The 27369-nt window shown below is 37.3% G+C and overlaps 1 protein-coding gene across 1 annotated transcript in view; it reads right to left on the bottom strand.

The window, feature by feature from the left end:
- Positions 1-26937, bottom strand: part of wdr27 (WD repeat domain 27) — a 40936-nt gene extending 13999 nt beyond the window's left edge. Inside the window, exons 1-22 of the mRNA XM_086161597.1 lie at positions 26405-26937; positions 26126-26267; positions 25765-25889; positions 25460-25573; positions 25161-25212; positions 24946-25016; positions 24775-24862; positions 24596-24695; positions 22962-23053; positions 22359-22423; positions 21938-22050; positions 21261-21334; positions 18251-18320; positions 15631-15699; positions 15433-15536; positions 14544-14633; positions 13631-13752; positions 11569-11702; positions 10593-10690; positions 9965-10086; positions 7768-7865; positions 4559-4661 (exon numbers count right to left, since the gene is read on the bottom strand). Of these exons, the coding sequence (XP_086017723.1) occupies positions 4559-4661; positions 7768-7865; positions 9965-10086; positions 10593-10690; positions 11569-11702; positions 13631-13752; positions 14544-14633; positions 15433-15536; positions 15631-15699; positions 18251-18320; positions 21261-21334; positions 21938-22050; positions 22359-22423; positions 22962-23053; positions 24596-24695; positions 24775-24862; positions 24946-25016; positions 25161-25212; positions 25460-25573; positions 25765-25889; positions 26126-26267; positions 26405-26539 (2181 nt within the window). The 5' untranslated portion in view covers positions 26540-26937. The remainder of the gene's footprint in view (positions 1-4558; positions 4662-7767; positions 7866-9964; positions 10087-10592; positions 10691-11568; positions 11703-13630; positions 13753-14543; positions 14634-15432; positions 15537-15630; positions 15700-18250; positions 18321-21260; positions 21335-21937; positions 22051-22358; positions 22424-22961; positions 23054-24595; positions 24696-24774; positions 24863-24945; positions 25017-25160; positions 25213-25459; positions 25574-25764; positions 25890-26125; positions 26268-26404) is intronic.
- Between the last annotated feature and the right edge of the window lie 432 nt (positions 26938-27369).

Genomic DNA, 27369 nt, shown 5'->3' with positions numbered 1-27369 from the left:
TTCACTTTTTCCATCAGCATTAAAACATTTGTTTGCTGCCTAACATGAGTATTCCAATAATAGTCAGTGAGTGGTGAGCACAAATCAAACGGCTACTGATTCTCATAAACAACCTTATAGATAGCTGTATTCACAGTATTAAAGTCTGAAGTTGCAAACATTATTAATAATCTCTTGTGGATGATAAATATGTGTTCATTTTTCAGGTGTTTGGGTGAACAAATTGTCACATGGTATATAACAATAATCTAAAAATAATAATTTATCCTTATTAATCCCTGTGGGAAAATTCATTCCATGCAATTAACCCATCATAGAGGAACCATGAGCAGTAGGCTGCCGTTGACCAGCACCGGGAGAGCAGTTTGGGGTTCAGTGTCTTGCTCAAGAACACTTCGACACACTCGGAGGAGCCAGGAATCAAACCAGGAATGTTTGGCTCCAAAGACGATTGCTGTACCTCCTGCGTTCGATGACTATTGAATTAACATTTAATAAAAATATCCTTGATTTTGCTTCAGTATCATGCACAGCTAAAAACAGATGTGGCGATGTCTGCTACGAGAGTACGACTCATCAGATTCCTGCAGCTGTTTTTTATTGTTTCCCCGAATAAATTCTTCATACAGTTTCTGAGTGTTTGGTGCTTGACAGGCAGCAATTTTTTAACATAATGTTTGAATATAATGTGAAACCTCACATGCACTGCATGTCACCAGTATCTTTTGGAGCAGAAACAGTGCAGTCTTCCTATTGACAAGAAAGTAAGCTGTTAATTTGCTGTGAGATAGGGTGCTTAGAAAAGCTTTTCACATAAAACTAAAAGCAAAAAGAAAAAGGGTAAGAATATTGATCTTTCTTAAATTTTATTCCACACAGTGTCATGATATTTCATCTCCTTAGAATACTTAAGATTCTTTTTTCCATTGCTATCTTTTGAAATATTAAGACAAGTATAAATGTGTCTGGCCCGTGGAAGTCTCAGGGCAGTTATAAATAAGTGTATCACACTACCGAATACTGACTGAATTTCCAAGAAATGTTGGAAATGTCAAATCTTGACAGAGATGCTCTCAAATGTCACTTCTGTGCCTAATAACCAGCAGCTTGCATACATAATTCCACTCCTTTCAACAAGCACGTAAACCAGGAAAAAAGGGAGGCAGTCTTCAGAAGAAGTCTTGAAAAAATTAGTAAAAGGCACTGTCTGGAAAAGCAATTAAACACTACAGCTTCGCCATGAATGCTGAAATTGACTATGGAAAAAGAGCTGAGCCCAATTAAAAATGTCTGACTCAAGCAAAAAACAAACCTCACCTTAAATGGAAGAGAGACTGATATGCTCCTTTCTCAGCGTTGTTCATGAGTAAGTAAACAAATCTTGAATTTAATTGTAAATACGTATTATTCTAATGTTCAACGTATCCTTATAACCATCAATATATAATAGTGTGCAAAGTGTCCTGACAATGACACTTCTATTCTTTGCAACACATACTTAATTATGGGCTACTGTGTGTAAATTACAAAAATGATACACACAGTGATACATCCATCATATGTGATACTGACTAATACACTGTACAGCTGGGGTAGCACCTGGAAATACTAACATCAGACTATTTCTTTCTCATAGTGATGATGCCAAGAATGTATAATCATGTTGTGTTCACGGCAATCCCTACATTTAGTATGTTACTGTATGTTTGCGGCATTTTCCAATTATTGCAGAACACAAAGTACAGGTGAAATCAATGGGAAAAAGATGCAAATTTATACGAGGGTATTCCCTCGTTCAACTGGGAGACTTAATGGACTTGCACCAACACACCTTAGACCACAGTTCTTTGATCGTCCTTGTGGTCGATTTGTCGGACTTGCGGCTGCATGTCCTGGACTTTCGGGTGAAGAGAGGGGAAGAGCTGTCAGCTGATCACCACCTGGTGGTGAGCTGGCTCTGCTGGTCATGGTGGTTGTGGTGGTAGGGTGGTTGCTGGTCAGACCTGGCAGACCCAACGTAACGTGAGGGTCTACTGGGAATGTCTGGCAGACTCCCCTGTCCAACCCCGGCAGAACTACAAACTGTAAATGCATTTCCCTCTCTCCTTAATCACCCGGACCTGTTGAACATCCTTCCCATCTCTATCTCTATGTTTCCCCACCCTGTATTGATCATTCTCTTCATTACTGTCCAACCGAGCATACAAGTCATCGTACTCCCTTTGTTTTGCCTTTGCTACCTCTATCTTTACCGTACGTTGTAGCTCCCTGTACTCCTGTCTCTTCTCTTCAGTCCTCTCAGTGTCCCACTTTCTATCTATATACTCCTGCACTTCATCATTCCACCACCAAGTCTACTGTCCTTCCAGATGTTACACCAAGTACCTTCCTACCTGTCTCCCTGATAGCACAAGCTGTGGTTGTCCAATCATCTGGAAGCTCTCCCCGACCACCCAGAGCCTTTCTCAACTCCTCCCTGAAAACCATACAACACTCCTCCCTTATCAGCTTCCACCACTTCCACCACCTTGTCACCAGAGTCATCCTACAAACCACCATCCTATGCTGTTTGGCTACACTCTCACCGACAACTACTTTGCAGTCACTGACCTCTTTCAGGTTACCTCATCTATACAAGATGTGCAGGACTGTCTCAGAAAATTAGAATACTGTGATAAAGTTCTTTATCTTCTGTAAAGCAATTAAAAAGACAAAAATTACTTTTTCATGATATTCTAATATTTTGAGATAGGATTTTTGAGTTTTCTCAAGATGTTAGCCATAATCAGCAATATTAGGCTTGCAATATTTCAGTTGATTTGTAATGAATCCATAATGTATGACCCTTTTTGTTTTTGTAATTGCATTACAGAAGATAAAGAACTTTATCACAATATTCTAATTTTCTGAGACAGTCCTGTAGTCTACCTGTGTGCTCCTACCTAGTTACCCTTTGTTCTTTTCTCTTCTGGAAAAAAGTGTTCACTACAGCCATTTCCATCCTTTTTGCAAAATCTACACCCATCTGTCCCTTTGTGTTCCTATCCTGTATACCAAATCTGCCCATCACTTCTTCATCCCCTCTCTTGCCTGCACCAACATGCCCATTGACATCCGGACCAATTACCACTCTCATCTCTGTGGATATTCTGCATCATTTCATCTAACTCATTCCAGAACTTCTCCTCCTCCTCAAACACACATCCCACCTGTGGGGCATACATGTTCAATTTCAAATTTCAGACTCATAAGTCTATCTGACATTCTTTTCACCTTTAGAACATTCCTAACAAACTCCTTCAAGATAACTCCTACCTCATTTCTCTTCTTGTCAGTACCATGATGGTACAATTTAAAGCCTGCTCCTGAGCTTCTAGCATGTCCACCTGGTCTCCTGGACACACAGTTTATCCACCTTCTTTCTCTGCATCATGTCGACCAACTCTCTACCTTTTCCTGTCATAGTCCCAATATTCAAAGTCTCTACTGTCAGTCCCAGACTCTTGCCTTTCCTCTTCTCTCTGCTTCAGAACAGCCCTTCCTCCTCTCCTTCTTTGACAACATTCTGTGCTAATATCGGTTGATATTAGTTATTTGACTATTTTCCCTTGCTTGGGAACTATTTAATTTGCTTTCACTGTATAACTTTGGTCATCATTCATCTGTAGTGTGAAGCACTGATCGGTTTTTGCAGTGCTTTGCTAAATCTGAGCAGAGAGTAATGTCCTGTTCATTTCAGAGTTCACCAGAAAGCTTCTGTCACTGTTAAAATTGTCAACACCAGCCACCCAATTCCAGAGGTAGTCACACACGGCAGAGTATTACATTATCTGCTCAATGTTTGACGAATGATGTGTGACTCTTTGGATCATGAGCGGTTCCTTCTCCCTTTTTTTCTTTTCTCATCATTCTATTACAAGTAAATCTTGGTTACATGTGTCATGGGAACTTTAGAAGTTGTTAGGGGTGTTTTCTGGCAAATAATCTGTCTTTCCTGCTCATGAGTTACTACCGGGTTGCACCTTATTTTAAATCTTCTGGATTTACATTGATCAATGTTTTTTTTTTTCTTTTTTTTTGCAGTGATATGCCTTCCCTTTTCAGTGCTCTTGCTTTGTTTGTTTTGAAAATGTTTTATTTTGAAAACCTGAAATCACCACCTGCCCTTTTATCTGCTTAAATTGGAGAAACAGGTCACAGCTGGCTATAAACCTGTCACCCCTCAAATATTCAATTAATGTTGAACCTGATAATAGAACATATAGAATTGATTGTAATTCCTGAATACTTTGAATGAAGTGTTTTATAATATCCCTTGAATTGAGGGTGATAGTCAAACTGATGGCATCTTGATTGCTTCATTGCAAATCAATTGTCTTTATGCACCAATGTCACATTGGTAAATTTATGTAACTGTCCAAATGTTTGTGTACCTAATGGTAAAAACTTTTTTAACAGGCCCACAACTCTGTGAGACTTCCCCTTTTCTCAAGCAAACTACCATGTGTATAAGTTATGCATACACTTTAAAAGAACGACAATTGTATTTAGCACTTACACAGTTATCCTCAGAGCCACAGCCAATAAAGCGGCCACAAGGTGAAATGGCTGAAGCGCATGGATGGCAACGATTCAGATGGTTCTCATAACGACGTACACACCTGAGGAGAATTGATAAATGACAGTAATAAATATAATATCCAAAAAAAATGAAAATGAAATACATTTATTGTCACTAAACTGAATCAGGATTCATCTCTGTATACATGGTGATCGTTTGTCTATTTATTGTTGTTGAATTTCAATGTAGTTAACCCTTGTTTCATGTCTTTCAAGGGGAATATCAGAAAAGACACATTTATTGATATAATGATGCAGAAACTTTTACACTTTATTTTTTGAAACTCTTTTAGTAATCCAAAGGTATGAAATGCAGAGGAACGGCTTTGATTAAAAAGTACATCTACATAAAGTACAAGAAATAAAAAAGGACATTACGTTAAAAAAACATCTAAATCAGTGCAGATTTGCATGACTCAAGATAAGTACAGGAAAGAGAATGCAGTAGATGATAAATTTCTCCCTTGGGTAAGTGTAACTGTCCTATTTGGTTTGCAATAGCATGAAATGTCTTTATCATGCCACTGACAACTAATTGAGACAAGGTCTCTATACGGGCTGACATGGAAGAGCACAGTTTGGCAGGATTTGGTAAAAACTTGCTCAAATTTCTTTGCCAGTGTCATTAAACCAAGCTAGAAGTATTATTTAGGGAATTGAGAATCACCCTGTTCGTCGTTTCATGAAATATTAACAATTTGACAAATGCTGATACATAGACATATACATACTGAGAGGTGACATAGGCACTTTACTTTCGGCAAGTAAGTGTGTGTGTCATACAGGCCCTGTGTTACTTAGCCTAAGGACTAGACGGATTTCATTTTAGTAGTCAAATATTTCTGAACACATCACAATTTAGTTTTGCCATTTTAAGACTTGTGCTGAGCGTTTATCTTACAAAAATACCAAATAGAGCATAATGATAACATTTAGAAATTTAAGGGGTCAAGATTCAGATTCACAGTTACACTGTGACAATTTTATGCGAAAGCATATTTGAGGAAAAGGTCAATATCAGAAAGAGAAGGGAAACATTTGATACTTCCTCATCTATTCTTTTGAAAGCACTTAAAACATTTCCTATGAATATAAAATTTGTAATCTGCAACTTGGTTGGTAGAATTATTCAACTATGAAACATAGCGGAGTCACAGCAAGCTCTGTGCAAAAATAGCCAGCAAAATGATCAATTCCTGCAATTGCTTCTGTCAAAAAACCTGTACTGGAATAAGGTCTCCCTCTGAGCCGGCTATGAGTGATGAGATGAGGCAACCCCAAATACATCAACTGTAACTTCAACCATTGTTTGCTGTTACAACGTTGAGTCCTGTGGACAAGGACTTACTCAGCAATTAATACAACATACTGTAGGATTTATTTCCAAAAAGAGGAAAAAAAAGGGGCTTGTCAATATGAAAATCAGGTAACAAGAAATATAGCACAAAAAACAAAATTCCAGATCAATGCTCATCCTGAAATGGCTTGAATCCTTTTTTTGGTAATAGGCTTGTCTGTATTGTTTAAGATGATCAATGTGATGTAGGAAACAATATCAATACCACCAATGTCTATCATTATTCTATATGAAATAGTGAACCTCTAAAATAACCTCTATAAAGTGTTGTGTGACTTCTTTTCACTAGAAAGAGAGTTTGAAATACATACACTTGAGAAAAAGATTGTGTATTCAGACAGACCAATCTGTCTACATTTTTTTCTCAACATTTTGCTTCTTGATGAAGCCAGCAAGACGGAGGTCTGCCACATCATTCTAATTTCTTATGACACTCTTGATATGTGTAAAAATTGAAGGGAAAAAAAGGCCAAACCAAGATATTTCCTACATACAATAGACTTTGATGGATACCGTATGCATAGATTCAGCATATGTTTATGCTTCTGTCTGAAAAGGAAGAGAGAAGAGGGTTTGGAAGTTCTACAGTGACAGAGAAAATAAAATTTCTTCCAGTTTTCACTGGAAGAAATGTACATTTCCTTTTCCGAGTATTTGCGTTTGAGCTCTTCAGTTAGGTCCAAGAGAGAATGAAGCCTATGATCTGGATTTTAGCACAATTGAAAGCTTTTTAAATTTGGGCAGTTGCAAAAAAAAACTTCTACTGAGCAAAAAGGAATGGAAAGAAATCCAACAGAGCATATTATAATTATCACCCTTAAATAGATAGCTGGGTTTAGCGCTTAAAAATAATTTAAGCCATATACGTTGGATCATCATTCTGAAGATTTTCCTAAAAGAAATGTAAGACAGCTATTCAACTAGTAGAGGACGTTCTACTCCCCATAGAGGAATGATAAATCAATGAAAGACAAAACATTTTTGTACATATATGTTTCATAGTTCATGAAGAATTTCATCAGTGATAGAATACAAATATCTTGATGGACTATGTTGAATTCATATAATTTTCAGGAAACAATCATCAATGAATGATTAATATCACAAACATGTCGGACACTTGCTATGGTCGCATCCATACTTTTTGTGTTATGTATAATTCTAAAAAAAACAAATAATGGAGGAAACATGGCATTCCATTAATGGAGCACATGATTAGTTTTAAAAATACATGATACATAATAATGGAATATAACAATTGTCTCACATAGAAAATAATGCTGTCTAGATCTATTTTGAGTTCCATTTGAGTTCCATTGAAAATCCATGAAGATTTTCACTCATTTATTACAAATGATACATTTTTACTCAGAGTAAAAAGAGAGAAAAATGAGAAAGGACTTGGTCTTAGTTGAAAGATTTCAGAACAGTTGTGTTTTTCACTTTGGTTATGCCTAGAGACTTGTGAGACGACATAGTATGATTTGCATGCATATAGTTGGTGTGTATTCCCAGAGTGAAGGGTAAGCATATGGTGTAAATGGTTTGGGGTAAGCTGGCTCACAACAGTGCTATCCAAACCCAATATAGTGATTGAGGATGTTCAACCTTTTTTCCTTCAGGAGAGCCTGGTGACACTACAGCATTACAGCAGAATATAGAAAAATGTAAATAAAATCATTCTTTTTAGAAACCATGTGAAAATACCAACATAATCTTGACTGCACTTGTCATGCTAAAAGTCATCTGGTACCATTAAATCCCACAGTTCAGGCTATCTGTATACTAACCTGAGTGTCCGAAGGTCCCAAAGCTTTACACCATCTGTGACAGCACTGGTAAGGAATAGGTTATATGAATCTGCAGACTGTGTGCTGAACATTGAGCCCTGCGAAGAATACCCAAAAAGGAAAAATGCCATCAAGTTCTGTTCTGGAAAATGCTGTTGCTGCATATCCTGCTTAGCAAATGGTTTTGATATTGTTAGTCCAGGTTGTAAAATTACTACCTGTAAGCAGAGTTATACAAGTAAAGACAATGAACTCATAGAGAGGATGAATGTGGAAAAATATTTAATCAGGTTTGTTCTTTGTCTCTTTTCCACCACAGTAAGATAGTGCTTTGCTATAGATGCACAATTTCCACAGTGCATTTATACATTGATTCCATATGACATGCATACCAAGTTATCAGATGATACCCGAAGTTAAGTGTGTGTGAAAGAAGGAAAGAGAGAAGAGGAGAGCCGTGGTTGGTGTGTTTTGTGTTTAGATTTCCTTTAAGAGTGTGAGAACGGGAGTCTGAGAGGGCATTTCCAGTTCAATTTTCCGAGAAGTTCTCTACTTTTCAACTGAGATGAGTTCCAGCTGAATTTTGCCAAAGAAAGAAGAAGCCATGGAAATTTGAAGTGGGAAAAGCTGCCTCACATGCTGCAGTTCTTGATGTTTGGTCCGATTAGCATGAGAAAGCCAGGGGAGGGAAGAGTGATGTTATGTGCGCAGTCTCCATGCAGGACCAATCCTTATGATCCACAGGTATTAACTCTCCAGTGCCTAAAGGCCATTGGGGACCCAAACAGAGTTCCCCACATTGACGCAATAGCCGAGCTAAAACAACACACCACAGGCAGTTCACCATGTATTGCACACAAAGGCTGGCATTACAAATAACAGGCTCCTCTGAGTAAAAGGAATAGAGTTAGTTGTGGCAAGGGCCTGTCACAGTCGAATAGGTTAATGCATTTAATCCAAGCCACTAGCTGCACTTTACCCAGCTAATCCAAGCTGTGTAAACTGAGTGTCAAGCATGCACAGCTCAATGTGCAAACGCGAGTCAAGTCAATAATTTTGGATCACTGGGTACATAATTACAATAATCAATGCCTCTCTTTCTATGACCAAACTAGCAAATATATATGGCTATATGGCTATAAATTGGCATAAGCTTGGACATTCATTCGTAATATGGAATGTGATAGCTTTAAAAAAAAAAGTAAATCATACTTGGAAACTTGAACTTCATTGCAATAATTTATTACCGATATTTCTTCTTCCATTTTGAGTGATGTAGTATTACATTCTTTACAGCGCTATAATGACTATGGCTCTCAGCCCAAGCTGTCTACTTGTTAGACACCAGCAAATTGGCCAATATTGGTCCAAGAAACTGATGTGGAATTAAGGCCACAAAAACCAAACCGCATCATGGAATATTTCAACTCCAAGGACATCACTGTGCCTAGAACCTCCTCCTGCCATCTCCAATGGCAGTTTTCATTCTGATACACCATGAGAGATAACTGATATTGGCGATTCATGACCTGTCACTTTGTCATGAATATTTTTAACTCTAACCTTTTATGTACACACAACACTTTGACTCCCACAAAAGGCAATCATTGCCTTACATAACTCTTGTAACACTCATAGATGGCTTATGTAACTGTTACATCTGCAAAATAGTAGACCTTTCAAAGAAAAGACGGAGGATGGGGTTCACACTGGCATTGATGCCAAGCCAAGCAAATTCTTCTCCGTGTTGGATGGGTCAAAATGCCACCCAATCTACTCATGAGGTGATGAGATGTCTTTTTGTCGCTTTCCTTTTTCAAAGGAAGGCGGATTTCTCACAGATTTTGATACAGATACAGATTTTGACAGAAGCCTTCAGGAGTCATTATGATGATAATGACTATTATTATCATTATTATTATACACTGTAGAAAAATGGAAAAATATATAATTTAATAAATTAAAGGATGTTACTTCTTCCTGTATTGAAAACCAAATAAATTACTATCACTTATTAATCATTTAAAATCTATCAGTTTTGTGCTAAACAGTGCACAAGCAATTTGTCCTTTTGTTGGCTACATTGATTTTGCTCAAAAAAAAAAATGATGTTGTCATAAGTCAAAGCTATAAACTAATTTTACATAGGAACAAACTGAAAGTTTGTCATGTCTGCTGCTGGCAATTTTGTTCTCACCTTGTTCTGTACAATGCAGTGAATGGATCTGCTGTGGGCATCAGGCAGCTCTGCAGCTACTTTACCTTTGTTCATATCAAATACTTGAATAGATCGATCTACTCCACATACCAGAACAATGTCTGAGCCAGGTTTTTAGGAAATACTTTGGAATCAATGATCAATGTAACTGTAACATTACATTAATGGAGACCAGTTAAAACATATCTTTGATTAATATTGATACAAAAATGTAACAAAAGTATTTTTAAAGACACAAATCTAACTACTAGATTTTCATGCCAAGTGTAAAGTGTCTATGGAGAGAATCGCAGCCATCATTACTCAGCCCAGTTTAGCCCAGAAATAATTACAGAGTAGATGTCTTGTAAACCCAAACGGAGGCTTGGAATGCAGACATTCCTGAAAACTATAAGACTGCCACATGATTTGCAGGTAAAATAAGCAGCAGGAACCCAAAGGGATGTAAAGATTTTATGATGCACAGAATAACTGCTGTGGTTGATATGGCGACGATCCAAGAGGATCTAAACTATAAATACTAAGTGGATGGACTTGCGAGGTATTAACACTAACTCAACAATTATATACCTTGGTAAAAGCCTTATAAAAAACAGATCAAGGATACATGATAAAAAGTCATTAATTGCAGACATGTCTGAAATATCTGTTCCTGATGTTGTTGTGAAGCCTTCTGCCAACTTAATTGTACTTCGGTGATGATACCTGAAAAAAACAAAAAAATGAAATTGATTTTGGGGCAAAAATAATATAATTAGGAGATAAGAAAACTGTTAACACAGACATTTTGACATGAACTTACATTTAATACTTTTTTTGATGCTGTGTTTGATGCTGTGTTTTTTTGATGCTATGTTACTGTATTTGCGTTTGAGCTCTGACTATTACTGTATTTGTATTGTGCTAAATGTAGGTAATAAAGGAAACTTGAGTGTAATTTTCCCAGACTCTGGAAACCCCCCCCCCCCAGTAGTATATTATAAAAGAGAGGCAATTACGGTGTCTGTGAGCAAAATAACGGCAACAAAAATTAAGATTGGCAAATCATTTGAAGAAATTCCCCTTTTTAATTGCTTTGCAAACTGAAATTACTGTGACATACAACATAAACCTTTACATTTGAAAGGGATGATCCTGAAATAATAACAGCACTGGCTTAATAAATCCACATCAGACAATCAATTAATTAATTCTAAACCGTCTTTGTAGTTCAAATACACAACACTCCATCTTTTTCCTTTTAAAAACAAGGTTTTGGCGGGTTATGAATAAATATATATATATATATATGTGTGTGTGTGTGTGTGTGTGTGTATGTGTATAAAATGTAGGCTCATTGCATTGTATATTGAATTTTGGCTTCTGACAACTTTTAATAAACTCTTCTTATCCTCACAGATCAGAACTGACTAAGTCTCTCAGATGAGAGGTGAAACATCATCAAGGGAAGAAAATCAAGACCTTTTTTAAAGATTTTCACAAGAACTGATCATGACCTGGATTTCTGAGAACCTGCACAGACAAAACACAATTATCTTCTTATTGGCATATAAAATATTTTGTGTTAGCTGGCTTAGAATTACCTTTTAATGTCATCGTGTGAGGTGTCCACATGATGCAAGTACAAACACAGAGAGTCTCCAGATGCGAGGAGAAGAAATTTATCCAGATAATAAAACTGGACGCCCCTAATTGGTTTAGAAAAGTGTTTGTCTCCCTAAAGAAAGAAGGCAAAAGAAAAAAGAGAAAATCAAATCTAAATTATTGATATTAATGATGGGCAGCACTTCAGCCTCACAGCACAAAGGACCCTGGTTCGATTCGGTCCGACAAGAGGACATTTCTGTGTGGAATTTGCATGTTCTTCCTGTGTCTGCATGGGTTTCCTCTGGGTTCTCCAGATTCCTCCCACTGTCCAAAAACATGCCATGCAGCAGGTTAATTGGAAAAAAAAATGGGAAAATTGCCCCGAATGAGTGAGTGATTGAATGTCTGTCTAAATATGTGGCCCTGCGACTGACTGGTGACCAGTCCACAGTGCACCCAACATCTTGTCCGATGACAGCTGGGATAGGCTCCAACATCCCCTGCGACCCTGAGTGCAGGATAAGCAGCAGAAGATGGATGGACGGATATTAAGGATGCACTGGATAGCAAGAGATTTCAAAAATAAAATATTCCCCAAAGGAAATTAAATGCAAAGACTGAATAATTGCGACGCACAATATTTATTTACAAATAAGGGGAAGCTGTAATGTACGCCAACTTTTCTAATAGGTAACTTGAAGCAAAGTAAAAACTATACCTGAATTGAGAGCAATGAAAATCTGCAACAGCATTTCGGTTTTTAGTTTTTACTTGGTTGGTTGTTGATAAAACTCTCTTAAATGGAAAGTGATAACCAAGCCTTTATTACTGAAGTGAAAAACAGTATAAACCCGTACCAAACTGTTGTGAGCATTCATAAAATACCATATGAACTTTAAAGCATATCTGAAACATTGAATCGTTCCACACTATCATCTATGTGAAAGCAAATATTTCCATCAACTACAAATTTTGGAAATACTGAGGGGGAACTGAAGAATATCATTGCAAAGCTATTTGTACTTCAAGCTCACAGTAACGTAGCTCCCGTCCCTGGAAAGATTTGTATTTCTTGCCAAGTGGTTTCGAGAGAAACCCAAGTCATCAAAGACTGCGGTTCCAGCAAAGCAAAAGAAGCAGGGATGGCAAACACTGGCAAGGGGGACACTCCAGATTTGAGGACAAACCTTTGTTTTTACTTGACAGGGGAAAATCAAGTAATTTAACCATCAAATTGCATATGTTGTGTAGAATTGAAAACTAAAGTCTTAGATTTACAACTCAAAGCTTTTACTCGAGCCTATTCGAAACATGCTATGAAACACAAGTAAAAAACTAGAACAAGACTGCTCTTAAATGGCACATTCAATGATACAAAACAGGCCTTTAAAAAAGTCGCATTTGGTATAAGGTATGACGATGTCTTCTTTTAGCAATAATAACCAATATTTTTCAAGTTGACATTCATTTGGCTCTATTTCTTTATGAAAGAGCAGTATAGAAAGACAAAGAGTGACTTGAAATTTTTCAATTCCTCAAAGTTACAGGCAGAGTATTACCCAGACTGAAAAATACCAAAAAAAACATTCATCCACAATTTTTTACCTGCCGAGTACCTCATGCTCTCATGATACAAATTTCTTTCCATCTCTCGAAAAAAAATTAAATACACGGGATCATTCTTCATACAGCTGTGACCTCAGTTGTCCATAACAGTTTCATAGTTTAAAAACGACATCGATGCACAATGCTCCACTATCCTATGAGCAGTAGCGATGAAGAAAAAGTTAAAAAAAGTTTCTTTAATTAAAATCATGTTATCAGTATATAGATAATATAACCCAAATTTAATGTGTATTCAAGCAGAATTTTTTTAAGTTTTACTGTAATTTTTTACTTTCTCTTTTTGTTTTTTTACTTCCCCATTTTTATTTCATCTGACATATTATGTTTTTGTAATGCCATGTCACATGATTATCAAAAAAAACAAAAAGCAAAAATAACACACACAATAACACACATAGTCCAAGATTGTGTCAGATTACATAATGCATTTACCATTATGACTGCTGGCACTTTGTTGCCATTTGCCCAGATTCGCACTGTCCGGTCTTCTGATGCACTGAGCCAGGACTGCCTGTCTAAACTCCAACTCACTTTACTCACTGGCTTATCATGGCCTGCAAACAAAGGGAATTTGCAAAAGTTTTATCTGGAAATACAATGTTTGGTCGCCTCATTTATTTTTATGGTACTGTTCATAAACCATGGCTGGGTCAGGATCAAGAGATCACATGTTGTAACCTTGAGTTTTGTCTGTAAATCTCTGCTGCCCCCATGTGGAAAAATTGTTTTTGAAGTACTTGAACATTCAAGCGAAGACTTGTTCGAATGTCAGCTTTATTGTCCACAGACTTTGGTTGGTAACTTTTGTGATTGTATCTGTTCTACAGCAAATCAGTCGTAAAGGATAATTTACCCTTATCCTCTCATCTTTTTTTTTCTTTATCAAATAAATGCTACTGACTAAAACCATAACAGATGAATAGAAGCAAATTATGCTTCTCTAGTATATGAGAACACTTAATCTACAGATTAGACAGCAAAAGCTTTGTAAGTAAATATTTGAACTTTCCTTGAGTGTTTTATCTGAAGCCATGGATCAACTTCAAAGTGTGCAGTAGAATAAATAGAATATGAGCCATATTGCAAATATTTTTCCTCATCTTCCTTGTCTCTTAAAAATTTGTGGTTTAAGATCCCTGGAATGTGAATGAGTCAACTGGTAAAGCCCTTCTATAAAAAAAAAAGGATAAGGGCAAAGCAAATTGTAGTAGAATCAGAACTGAATCGTCCTTTTGAAGAGGATATACTACCTTTAAAGGTACTGGTGACGAATGCATTGGTGGCCTAGAGCCTGGGGTTGCAAAGGTATGAGTACTGTATGAGTACTTGTGAATATCTACTGTACCTGTGTAAACAGCTGAATTACCAGTAAGGGTGGACTTCAAGAGTAGCACTGAATTGTCACCAAGACCAGAGAGGATATGTTTTCCGTCCCCTGGAGGAGACATGGAAGGAAAAACTCAAATTTTCTGTCAAAAGTCAAACAACAAAGAATCTTTTTAAAAATGTATTTCCTCTATTTACATTTTTACAATTTCTGATATCTCAATGCTATTGGTATCTTGTTTGGTATCTGTTATTTTGAGTAGGACATTATCCCTTCAATCAGTCCCATTAAAATATCAAATCCTACAGCGGTTGTCTCTTCACATATATTTTAACTCAAACAACTTGTTAAGAAACAATACTTAGGTCTTGAGGTTTCCCAGAGGTTAAATTCTCCAAGAAAAATTTTTGAGAAACAATACCATGCTAAGACTTTATTAAGACAACTGATTTGTTAAGGCAGCTTGTAAACTGTGTCATATTACAGTCTTGGTGAACTAATAATCTACAAAATTGTCTTTAAGTTCAGGGTGTTCAGAATTAAGAAATGATATGTGGTCAAGGTAGGACAGAGTTTGGTCAAAAAAAAAAGACCATTTTGCATCATGAGGAGATGGCAGAAAAAAGTTAACGTGATTTTAAGTTAAGGAGTGCCATATCTGGATCACTACAAACAACAAAAACAAAAACTGATGTCCGCTAGAATTGAGTCGATATTATACTTAATATGACAAATCTTACCTTTTTATATATACTTGTTGTTAAGAATTTGTGTTAACTAAATAAATGCTTTGATAACTTTGCTACAAAAACAGATCCAAATACATTCTGTTTCAGTTGAAGTTAAGGAGAATTTGCAAACCGTAATAAACAGCATAATGTAAATGTCTTTAAAATGACTAACTCACCTGAATACTGAAGGCAGCAGACTGGTTTGTTAGAAATACTGAGATGTGTGTGTGGAACAACAGGTGCCGCACTGTCCTTTGGGTAATCTTTGAGGACTACACCACTAATAGAAAGAGAGGACGAGCAGTCATTAAAAATTAGAGGCATAGAGCTTTTTAGTTAATGCATTCTAGGAAAGAAAACCATTAAGTTCTTACTCAATCCTGTTATCCTTTGTTAAGTTTCGCATTTTCTGCACATTTGTTTTGGGAGAAAATATAGTCCTTCTGGAAAAAAAAAACAACAACAACTAAGATAAAGAGATAGTTAGGCTATGCAGTGTGTGTGTGTGTGTATGTTTGTGTATGTCTTTGTCAAAAAAAAAAAAACCAACTCACTAACCCAAGCTTACTGTTCTGTATATTTCCTGTGCATCGTGTATTTGCAAGTGTATTTGCAGTCCCTATGTCCTCTATTGTAAGTCCCTTTGGATGAAAGCGTCTGCCAAATGCAATGTAATGTAATGCAATGTAATAATAAAATGCCTGTATTCATTTATCAAACCTTATGTCAAATATTTGGAACAATGTAACGTTCAGAAAAACAGAGTTAACTGGTGAAACTACTGCGGTAAGATAAGCTAGGTCTATCTAATGCTCTCAGAATACCCTGTGAGCCTCATGAATTTCAGACTTTCCTCTTCCATAGAATTCTGCCGAAATTACAGAGCTTGTTTTTTGTTTATTCCTTGTCTAATTCAGGAATTCCAGATGTTGTTGCTGAAACCCCACTGCCTTTTGTTAATGATGTACAGTATATGGCCAAAAGTATTCGCTCACCTGCCTTGACTCACATTTGAACTTAAGTGACATCCCATTTCTAATCCATAGGGTTCAATAAAACGTTGTTCCACCCTTTGCAGCTATAACAGCTTCAACTCTTCGAGCAAGGCTGTCACAAGGTTTCAAGGGGTGTGTTTATGGGAATATTTGACAGCTCTTCCAGAAGAGCACTTGTGAGGTCACACACTGATGTTGGATGAGAAGACCAGGCTCTCAGTCTCCGCTCTAATTCATCCCAAAGGTGTTCTTTTCGGTTTAAGTCATGACTCTGTGCAAGTCAGTCAAGTTCATCCACACCAGACTCTGTCATCCATGTCTTTATGGACCTTGCTTTGTGCACAAGTGCAGTCATGTTGGAAAAGGAAGGGGCCAGCTCCAAACTGTTCCCACAAAGTTGGGAGCATGGAATTGTCCAAAATGTCTTGGTATGCTGAAGCTTTCAGAGTTCATTTCACTGGAACTAAGGGGCCAAGCTCAGCTCCTGAAAAACAAGCCCACACCATAATCCCCCCTCCACCAAACTTCCCACTTGTCACAATGCAATCAGATAAGTACCATTCTCCTGGCAAACCCAGACTTGTTCATCAGATGGCCAGATGGAAAAGTGTGATTTGCTACACCAGAGAACGTGTCTCCACTGCTCTAGAGTCCAGTGGCAGCGTGCTTTACAACACTGCACTTGACGCTTTGCGTTGCACTTTGTGATGTGTGGTTTGGATGCAGCTGCTCGGCCATGGAAACACAGTCTATGAAGCTCTCTGCACACTGTTCTTGAGCTAATCTGAAGGCCACATGAAGTTTGGAGGTCTGCAGCAAATGATTCTGCAGAAACTTGGCAACCTCTATGCACTACATGCCTCAGCATCCGCTGACCCCACTCCGTCAGTTTACGTAGCCTACCACTTCGTGGCTGAGTTTCTGTCATTCCCAAACACTTCCATGTTCTTATAATACAGCTGAGAATTGACTGAGGAATATGTAGGAGCGAAGAAATCTCACTACTGGATTTATTGCACAGGTGGCATCCTATCACAGTTCCAGGCTGGAATTCAGTGAGCTCCTAAGAGTGACCCATTCTTTCACAAATGTTTGGAAAAACAGTCTGCATGACTTGGTGCTTGATTTTGTACATTTGTGGCCATGGAAGTGATAGGAACATCTGATTCCGATTATTTGGATGGGTGAGCGAATACTTTTGGCCATATAATGTAAAAAATGATCATAAACTGGTCTGGAGCACATGAGACTCTTTGAAGCTTAATAATCTGCAGCGGAAAAATGTGCAAAACCAATTCTTCAACATTCCTGCCATTTCTTGTGAAATGGATTAAGTGCCCTTTATCAATATTCTGTCTAAATGTATATGTCTGTATGGTGCCTTTGAGTGTTGAGCAAGGCTCTTTAAATGACATGTATTATTATAATTATTACTATGATAACACAAAAGATATTCATTCAGATTGAATTCATCCCATGTTTGCTGGATCTAATTAACCATATCAGCAATTGAAAAAGTAATGTACTTTGTTTCTTTACATTTGTGATCATTTTCTTACAACATTTACAGGTGAAAAATGACAAGTTTATTTACCAAATATTTGTATTTTGTAAAAATGAAGTGTCTGAGAGTCAGACCTGGGATGTCATAATTGATTTGTCATTATTACAAATATTTTAAAAATGTCTTAAAAATGTTAATTTTGACATGTTAAGTGAGAGGAGTCTCTTGTATAAAATTCACACTGTAATTGGAGCCTACACATGAGTGCCACTTTCTAGAAGGGAGGGTCCAATGAGACACTAAAATAATGACACTTGTCCAAGTCCAACATTCGAAATATAAAAACTGAGAAAATCATCAAGTTCCTTCCAACTTTTAAATGAATCAAATTAATTTCGAACTTGTCATTACAATACTCATATTTAGCTCAGGGCAAAAATACAGTACCCGAAATTCAATATTTTATCAGACAATAAAGATCCTTTATTCACAAACCTTGGTGAACTGGTATATCCAGATGACTTCACATCTGAGTGGAAGACAAGTGGCTGGTCCCTTATACCACCTTTGAAAAAAAAAATCAAAAAAGTAAATGCAAATTGAACAACTGGCAGCAAAGAGTTAAAAAATACATTACTGATACTCAAAAGATACAAGAAACTAAAAACAGAATAAGACCAAAGTGTACATCACTTTGCATTATGTTAGAGGATTAATATATTGTGAAGTGTTTTGGAGATAATTAGGTGAAAAAACACCACATCATTACAGTCTGATCTCTCAAGTGCATCTGCCACAAATTGTGACACAAGGTATACAGTGTTTTTGACTATATTACAAGAGTGCAGTTCCCCTCAGTTTCAAGTAATGACTAAGTGCTCAGAAACAAGCTAATACCAAAGATCATCTGTTCCTCAACTAATAAGACTAGGACAAGCAACTGTTGTTTTGACATTGCAAGAGGTCATCTAAGATGAGCCACTTCACTTAACCAGAGTTTATTCTGCAATAATTTTGTGACCAACTACAACTGCATGCATCATTTGAATATGTGTCTATATCGGAAAACACCAAAAAGGGAGCAGTTACGTGATCGTTTCAGTCCTCAAGACAGGAGCTTTGTAATTCACACCATAATATATTGCATCTATTAAAATTTCCACATCACACAATATTATCGTAATCCTTTAAAATGTGATGCTACAAAAGTCCCATTGTACTTATCACTAAGAATATTAAAAGTAACATTAAACATCTCTGTGTTGTCGCTTTGCAGCGGCGCAGTTTGACTGTTTGCAAGAAGAATGTGTGCGATAAGGATTACCCTGGAAAAGAAGGTGCCATTGATTTAACTAAAAGGGTGATACCAGCCAGAAAACTGTCACGGGGGCGGACTCGGGCAGGGAACCGCACCTTAGAGCAGAATCTGGGTTGAAAGCGATTTATTTTGTGGAACGGCAGGTAGGGTTTCGCTGGTAAGCCCCTGGCCCCGAGACAGAGTTGCACAGGGCTGGGTCTCACCAGGACGGGTTGCAGGCAGGACGGGCCCAAGGCAGGGTGAAAGCAGGACGGGCCCCCAGGCAGGGGGGTGAAGGCAAGAAGGGTCACGGCAGGGTCCAATGTTACACCGGCTGGCCGGCTGGGTGGGTCCGGTCGTGGCAGGGCTCCGCAGTGGTCTGTGAGAGCCACAATCCCCCGGCACCAGGCAGAGCGTGCCGCTGCCCTTTATAGGGATCTTGATTAGCGGCATCTGCTACAGCTGGCGCCGATTACAAATTGGGATCAGGTGGGATACCCTGACAGTACCCCCCCCCCTCAATGGGCGCCTCCTGGTGCCCCACGGAGCCGGCCTGAGTGGGTGTGGTTCCGAGTCCATGGTGGCCGGGGGGGGATTCTGTCACAGGCCGCGGGGGCGGACTCTGGCAGGGAACCACACCTCAGAGCAGAAACTGGGTTGAGATTTATTTCGTGGAACGGCAGGTAGGGAGTCGCTGGTAAGCCCCTAGCCCCGAGACAGAGTTGCACAGGACTGGGTCTCACCAGGACGGGTTGCAGGCAGGACGGGCCCAAGGCAGGGTGAAAGCAGGACGGGCCCCCAGGCAGGGGGGTGAAGGCAAGAAGGGTCACAGCAGGGTCTGGGTCCAATGTTACACCGGCCGGCCAGGTCCAGTCATAACAGGGTAAGGAGGGGTCTACAGTCATCTGTGAGCACCGCAACCCCCAACGCCAGGCAGAGCGTGCCGCTGCCCTTTATAGGGATCTTGATTAGCGGCATCTGCTGCAGCTGGCGCCGATTACAAATTGGGATCAGGTGTGATACCCTGACAAAAACTCAAGTGTAGTTGAATGAAAATAAGAGAATTTCATCATCAAGAGTGTTCGAGAGTCCAGTTGGATGGGAGCAAGTCTGACCATCATATGAAAGGCTTCAAATTAATTTATGACTTAGAATTTGTTCTTCTTAAAATCAGTCCATTTTCAGTTCAGTCAAATTAGAGAGGAAAAAAATTAACAGTAGTAAGATATCCTTTATAAACAAAACAAATGTTCATGTATCACATTAATGAGCTAGGCCAATAATCCATGATATAATTAAATAGTCAACAAAGAAACTAAGAGTCAAGCATTACAACATGACATCAGATTAAATATCGTGATCATGTTGAAGCCAATAGTCTTGATTCACTCCATGAATATGGTATATTGATTTCTGAGATGACTAACGATGTATGATCTGCACATACACAAAGTATTGATGTTTGTTTAATGGGAATTTAAGTTTATATTTATAGTGCAATCAGTGTATAAATGTCAAGTCATCTGCAATAATACAGACACTGCTCCAAAAAAAAAGGGAACACTGAAATAACACATCCTAAGTCTGAATGAATGAAATATTCTTATTAAATACTTTGTTCTTTACATAGTTGAATATGCTAACCACAAAATCTTGTTGACTTCAGCTGAGAGAAGTAGGGCTAATACATGGCTTTCTCAGCACCAACTCTGTTTGAGTGCATCGTGTAAATCACAGTGTCCTGTTGATCTGCTGGAGATGCCAAATCCTAATGATACTCCAACAAACCACAAACATGCTCACATTACCTTGGAATCCATGACTGAAAGAACCAACAGTAAAACTGGCCTAATTAATGACAGTTCAACTTAATTTTCTGCTGATAATATTGTACCTGTCAACATATGTGGCAAAAGAAAACAGACAGGAACGCTATGCCTCTCCCATCTCCATCTGCAAACTTTTCCGTCCTTAATTAGAGATAATGTTGAGGGTTTTAGTATCTCTATAACTGCCAAACATTACAACCTACAAGTGTTATTTAAGAGTCTTATTGTGGCCAAGCAAAGCAGCAATCAGCCAGTCATGAGTGAACTATAAAATGGGCCATATTTTAAAAATCCAGAATCATTAAACAGTATTTTATACGTTGTGTGTAAGCATAAGGCGGAGGTTAGTGAGTTTTTGGATAAAGACAGGGACGCTGACCTTTTTTCTTGGTCTGATTAAGCTCCTTCTTCTTTAACTTGGAATTCAGAGGAGATTGAAGCTGTGGGGGGGAACTAAGAATGGGGAAAGGGTTTACTGGAAATGCAAGCTAGCAATCTCAATTATTTCAGCCTCTTAATTAACAGCACCATGATATTGTTTGATAATAAAAACAAATTAAAAACATTGATACGAGGGGGATCAGATAGACAACAATCAGTGGTTAAAAAAAGGGGAAGTTATTTCTTAGCATCATGTATTGTGAATACAGCACAATTTTTGCAATGATTTTTAGGTTTATATCATTATACCGCATTAGTGGATTCCATCTTTGTGAATATAGATACAGGAGGATGATGAGATTCTTTCTACTGCATGCATTTTTTATATCATCATTTATAGAGGTAAAGTTAGTGACAATGAATGTAAATATATAAAATCAAGATAGGTTAATCAAAGCTCAAACGGTTTAAGAGACAAGACTAGACACAGTCAAATACTGTCAGATGTGAGTTAGTCACCGTGAACAAAATATTCTCCCAAAATGGAAACATATTTAAAATAACCTTGTGCTTGGTTCTTTAGAGTAATTCATGATTCAAAAAAATGTTAATATTGCCAAAGAACAGAAAGACAAAAACATACCAAATGTTATCTGGGGAAGGGGAAATATCTACCTTGGGAACACAGAGAATCTTTCCCCTGTATGTTGGATTTTCCTCAGATAAGACAGGTTGAACTCCAACAGGACCACACTTGGAGTAAACAAAGAACTCACCAAAAACATAATCTGTGAGTCAAGTTCAGGAAATAATTTATATCAAACAAGAATGGATAAACGCAAGAGAGGACCATGATTGTTATTGGTTTAATAGGAAAAACAGTTAGTGAGATGTTTATAATGGGTTTTCCCTATGAAAATAATAAAAAAATCAGGATTCTTTAAGGAAAAACGCAAATTAAATGTTGTATTAGTTAAAATATGGATTTATCTCAGCCAGACCTGACTAGATTGTATTTAAAAAAAGAAAAAGGACAAAAAATGATGAAGAAACATTCAAAGACATTTCCAATCATTGCCTGTTTTAATATACTTACACAGCTGTCCCACTTATCAGAGGCAGACCATGACCGAGCCATTGTGATGCTGAGGTTTGAGAAATCTAGAATGAAGAGCACATAAGTTTTTTTAATGCACATATCTTTATGAAATAATAAACACCACACATACATATTGATATGCACTTTTGTATCATAAGCACATGTGATTAGAACAGATCAATTGTCAGTTATTGTGTGTAAGAGAAAGAGGTTCTTTTAAGCTTAAGACTACAAAGATATAAGATAAAACCTCATACAAAATTTTCCTGGAATTCCAGTAGATTAAAACTAATATTATGTTGCTATTATTCAAGTTATTAAAAAACTAAAGCATAACGTTCAAATTGTCGGGGAAACTCAGTAGTGATTTACACTATTTGCACTGTATGTGTATTAGAGAGATGCTGGTATTTTGCTCTAGAGTTCAAGTGTTTAACTTATGAGAAAAAAAAACAAAAACCTGCAAGACAGCCATGTTATTATTCAAATCAATATTTGACGATAACTAACCAGTGCTGGCTAAAACAAGACAGTAGATAAACATTAGTTCCTTACCCTGAGTACATTAAGAAGAGAACAGTCAAATCACCATAAACATACCTTTGAAATACAGCACTACCAACAGCTCAGAGGATGCTAGGTCAACCACATACAGGCCATCAATGCTTCCGATACATATCCAACTGTTTTCCCTGCAGGGTCAAACACAGAAAGGTATGGAAAAAAAACAGCATCAACGTTATTCAAAAAAGACATTAAAAAAATTGTCTTGATGAATAACAAAATGATGTTGGATTTAATGTTATTTCCGCTAAAAGGCAATTTAATCCATTTACAGGCAGGAACATGGAAAGAACTTTTCCAGCGAAAAGGGGAAAAAGTCAAGGATTCTTTGACATTCAATTCCCACATGGAGCTTCATGCTGGGGTTATGCTACTTAGGAGAGTAACATTGTTGTATGAGAATGTTTTTTATATTTTAGTGCATCATTATTTTCCTGCTGAGCATAGCTTCTGTGCAGGGTGGAGACAATTACAGGCACAGTGTGGATGTTTAATGTGATTGCAGGTTATGTGATTTCTCAAACCCAAACACTTATGTTGAAAAATGACCAGCATAGAAGCTTAACAGAACAATTATACATCACTCAGGAGTCTTTTGAAACGACTTGAATTAATTTGAGCATTCCTATGGATAGACGATTCCACTGTTATGCTACACTTTGCCTCAAACACCATGCAGTCTTTTATAAAGTAAAATTGAAATTACCCAATCATATACTGCAATACACAATACATGCATAAATGATTACTGATGATCATTAAAATATTGTTTTTCCTCTTGTGCCTTAGTTGAAACCACACAAGGATTTAAACCAGGACTACTAGACATTATTACTTTAACTCATGAGTTTATGTGAATGAGCCCTGGAGACTGTGAAAGGAATTAACTGCAGATTTGGATAATCCAAAATATTACCCTGAATAAATAAATAAGAATGGTTGCTTATAAATAACGAAAAAATGTAATCATAAAAACCTTGAATTCCTCCTCTAAGTATATTTTCTCCTATTTACTTTGTCTTTGGAAAGACTGCATGCAAATTGTAACTGTTGAAAAAAGACTGGGTTTCCTAGTCTATATTTACATTTACATTTCTCTTGTTACCACACTATAGAACACACACACACACACACACACACACACACACACACACACACACACACACACACACACAAACACATACACATACACATACACACATGCATGTACAGAAAAGAAACAATATATATATTATATACAGTATATATTATATAATATATAATTCTAAATCTGCTTACTATTGCAACTTCAACATCCTTACTAACCCAGTCCGAAAGACTGTTTAGATGTCATTCACATCGTTCATTCACAGTTTAAACTGAACCATTTAGTCTGAAATCATTGATTATATTTCATTCATTAAATAATTCACCCATTCATAGTCTACACCACTTTTTCTGCACTTCAGATCACGCCGAGGTTGGTGTGGTACAAATCTCGGCTGTCATTCAGCGCAAGGCAGGAGAGGCCCCAGACCATTAAAATCACAAATAATTTATAATAACTATGTATGTACAACTTCTGAAGAAACTGTACCATGCAATAACAAAGTAAAAATCTGCCTCCCCAAAATACAGCCCACTCAAACCTTTCAAAACATTTATGAATGCAATTAAAATTATTCTCTTACTGTTTCTCCTCTTTTGTGGTGTCCTTAAATGCACAACATAAAAATATTTTTAGAGCAGGCTTTGAAGTTTCAACATATACACTTGATTGGTCTGCAACTCCTGGTAAGAAATCAGAAGAAATAAAAATGAAGCCACGTTGTATAGTTTTCTACTCAATGCATAATTGGTAAAAAATAACCTGCTTGATGTCTTTTTTCCATCGTCTGAAGGTCCATTTTGGTCACTAGCTGGCACGTGAAGTCATCAGAGAGAGTAAAGCACCAGACCTAAACCAAACAAACTCAATGACATAGCTTATGGAATTGCTTTTGTTCATAGTACCCTCTTAAGCTCTTAGTAGGTTAAGGACCTGTCCGTCAGCTGAGCCAGTGATAATGTGCCTGTTCCCATCCAAGAAAAGCACGCTGATAAGTGGAGTAGCTAAAGAAATAAAAAACATGCTGTGAAGTATGCTTGCTGACCAACTTAAGTGCATTGATAACCATGTAGCAGTTTCAAATTCAGAATATAAATAAATCATTTTAAAAGAAAACTACTCCAAGATCACAAATTACATTATCATACCTGAGAGTACAAAGGAGTTGTAAAAGACTGATGCAGTTTTAAGATCCCACACCTGCAAAAAAGTCTAGTTATTGTGGTTACAGTAACGCATATTTACTTAGGATTTGGGAAGAACACATGCAAATTTTAATTGCAAAAAACAGACTTGGTTTCCTGGCCCATGTTAACATTTACATTTCTTTTGTTACCACACAATACCACAAATGCGTGCACACACATGGACACACACTCACAGTAACATGATGGTAAAAAAAACATAATTCTTTTATTCCAGTATTTCCATTTTTTTAATGCAGCACCTTAAATGTTCGGTCCTCTGATGTAGTCACAAGAATGTCTTTATTCCAGGGGCAGAACTCTGCTGATGTTAAAGGTCCCAGATGTCCACTTAAAGTAATGATCACTTGCTCTTTCTGTCGTAAAATATAGAGGTAACACTTGAACACGAAAGGGTGAAAATATTTGAATCAATCCGAAGCGTTGCTTTATTCATGCATCACAATATATTTATCCTTCCATTCTTTTCTTTGTAGAAACCGGATCAGATCAAACATTGTAAAGTGATATTCTTATTGATGTAAGCTTGGAATAATTCAGGCCATACCTTTAAGGTGAGAATATATGCAGAAGTTCCAGAACATGCAACCACTCGTTCATCAGAGAAACAGAATGAAAGATGAACAATTTCACCCAGTGAAGTTCCAATAACCAAACCATGGGCGACATTGCCTGTAATCATATTAGAAATATTGTTCATATTCCAAGATTTATAACCACATGAGAAATAAGTTCTTTGCTTCACATTTGTCCGAGAGGCAGTTTTGCCAAAATTCTAATCTGAGAAGACTCCAATAGATTACATTATTAGTCTAGATTATAAAACAAAAACAAAGATAAGGAAAGGGCTAAAGACACACTTGATTGGGGACTAACTCTTTGCTTGATCCTCAGATTAATTTATTTACCTTCTCTCGTTCTCCTTAGGCACAGGTCAATATCCCATACAATAATGTAATCAGCAGAAGCAGAACAGAGGAGAACAGGTGTCCTCCCTTTTCCAAAAGTCATGGCAGTGACATCACCATGGTGGCCACTTAGAAGCATTGTCTATAGGTAAACATTCAAAATAACAAAATGGAAAAATATACAATACAATTTATTCAAAAATATCTTCTAGTAATGTATAAAGTCTAAAATCTCAACTCTAGTCTCTATGACAATATATCACTTCAAATGACCCAAACCTGTTGCACATCCAGGTTGCTGTAGATCATCAGTTCCTTGCCATGCAAGGGTATGCTACTGTATAATGGACAGCTTGCAAGTAGCTGTTGTGACAGAGGTCTGCCACAAGTCAGTTGGAGCTTTTCAGTTATCATCTTTGATCTTCAGGTGATCTTCATGTTGATAAAGTGAGCAATTGTTCAACATTGTCCAAAAAGTAATTTTTCAACAGGCTAAAGAGCATTCGACTTTGTTTTAGTATTCGATATCAGACGAAACGAGACTGTACTGCCTGCAAGAGGAAGCCCTTCAGTCAATGTTGTGTTCGTTACCATGGTTATCTAAACGCGATAAATCGTCTATTGCAATGACGTCTCATATAGTATGCATCTTACAGGAAACAAAATGTTTGTCTCATTTGGCCAGCAAACACATTTTTTGACAAGTTATTGTTACTTTTTTCTTTTTTTTTCTTTGATATAGCTGAAGTGCCGTGTCTGTACAAATATGTGTTTTATAACAATGCCCGTTTAGTTGACTCAGCAGTAGTGCACGAAATATGGTGCAGAGTGGCTTTTTTACTTACCATCTATGGGTTTCTTACATATATTTCTACCTTACGCCACAAGAGGGCGACTAATATAGACAATTGAAGTAACCGTTGATTAGGTAAATACGAAGTACACCTTGAAAATTCAACATTTTTTTTCGATTTTTTGACCAAATACAACCGATCCGGTAAAAATTCTATATTCATTTAGTTATTTATTATTTTATTTTCTTGATTATAAGTGTTAATTCCAGATAGAATGTATAATTACTGTTATTCTTACTGAACCAGAATAAACCACTGCAGCAGTAGCAGAAATAGAAAGGTCTTAAGTGGATTTCGTGTCACCCTATTCGGAGCGGCTGAAGGATCAGCGTTTATAAAAAGAATCAATGCAGAAGGGGAATGTGGGAAGTGTAGTGTCTCCGTGGCCAG

This window comes from Fistularia commersonii, chromosome 2 (assembly GCF_037954325.1).
Source record: "Fistularia commersonii isolate RoL2024-O1a breed Wild chromosome 2, RoL_Fcom_v1.0, whole genome shotgun sequence".
In the NCBI taxonomy this organism is placed as follows: Eukaryota; Metazoa; Chordata; class Actinopteri; order Syngnathiformes; family Fistulariidae; genus Fistularia; species Fistularia commersonii.
This window is presented reverse-complemented; position numbering and strand designations above follow the sequence as displayed.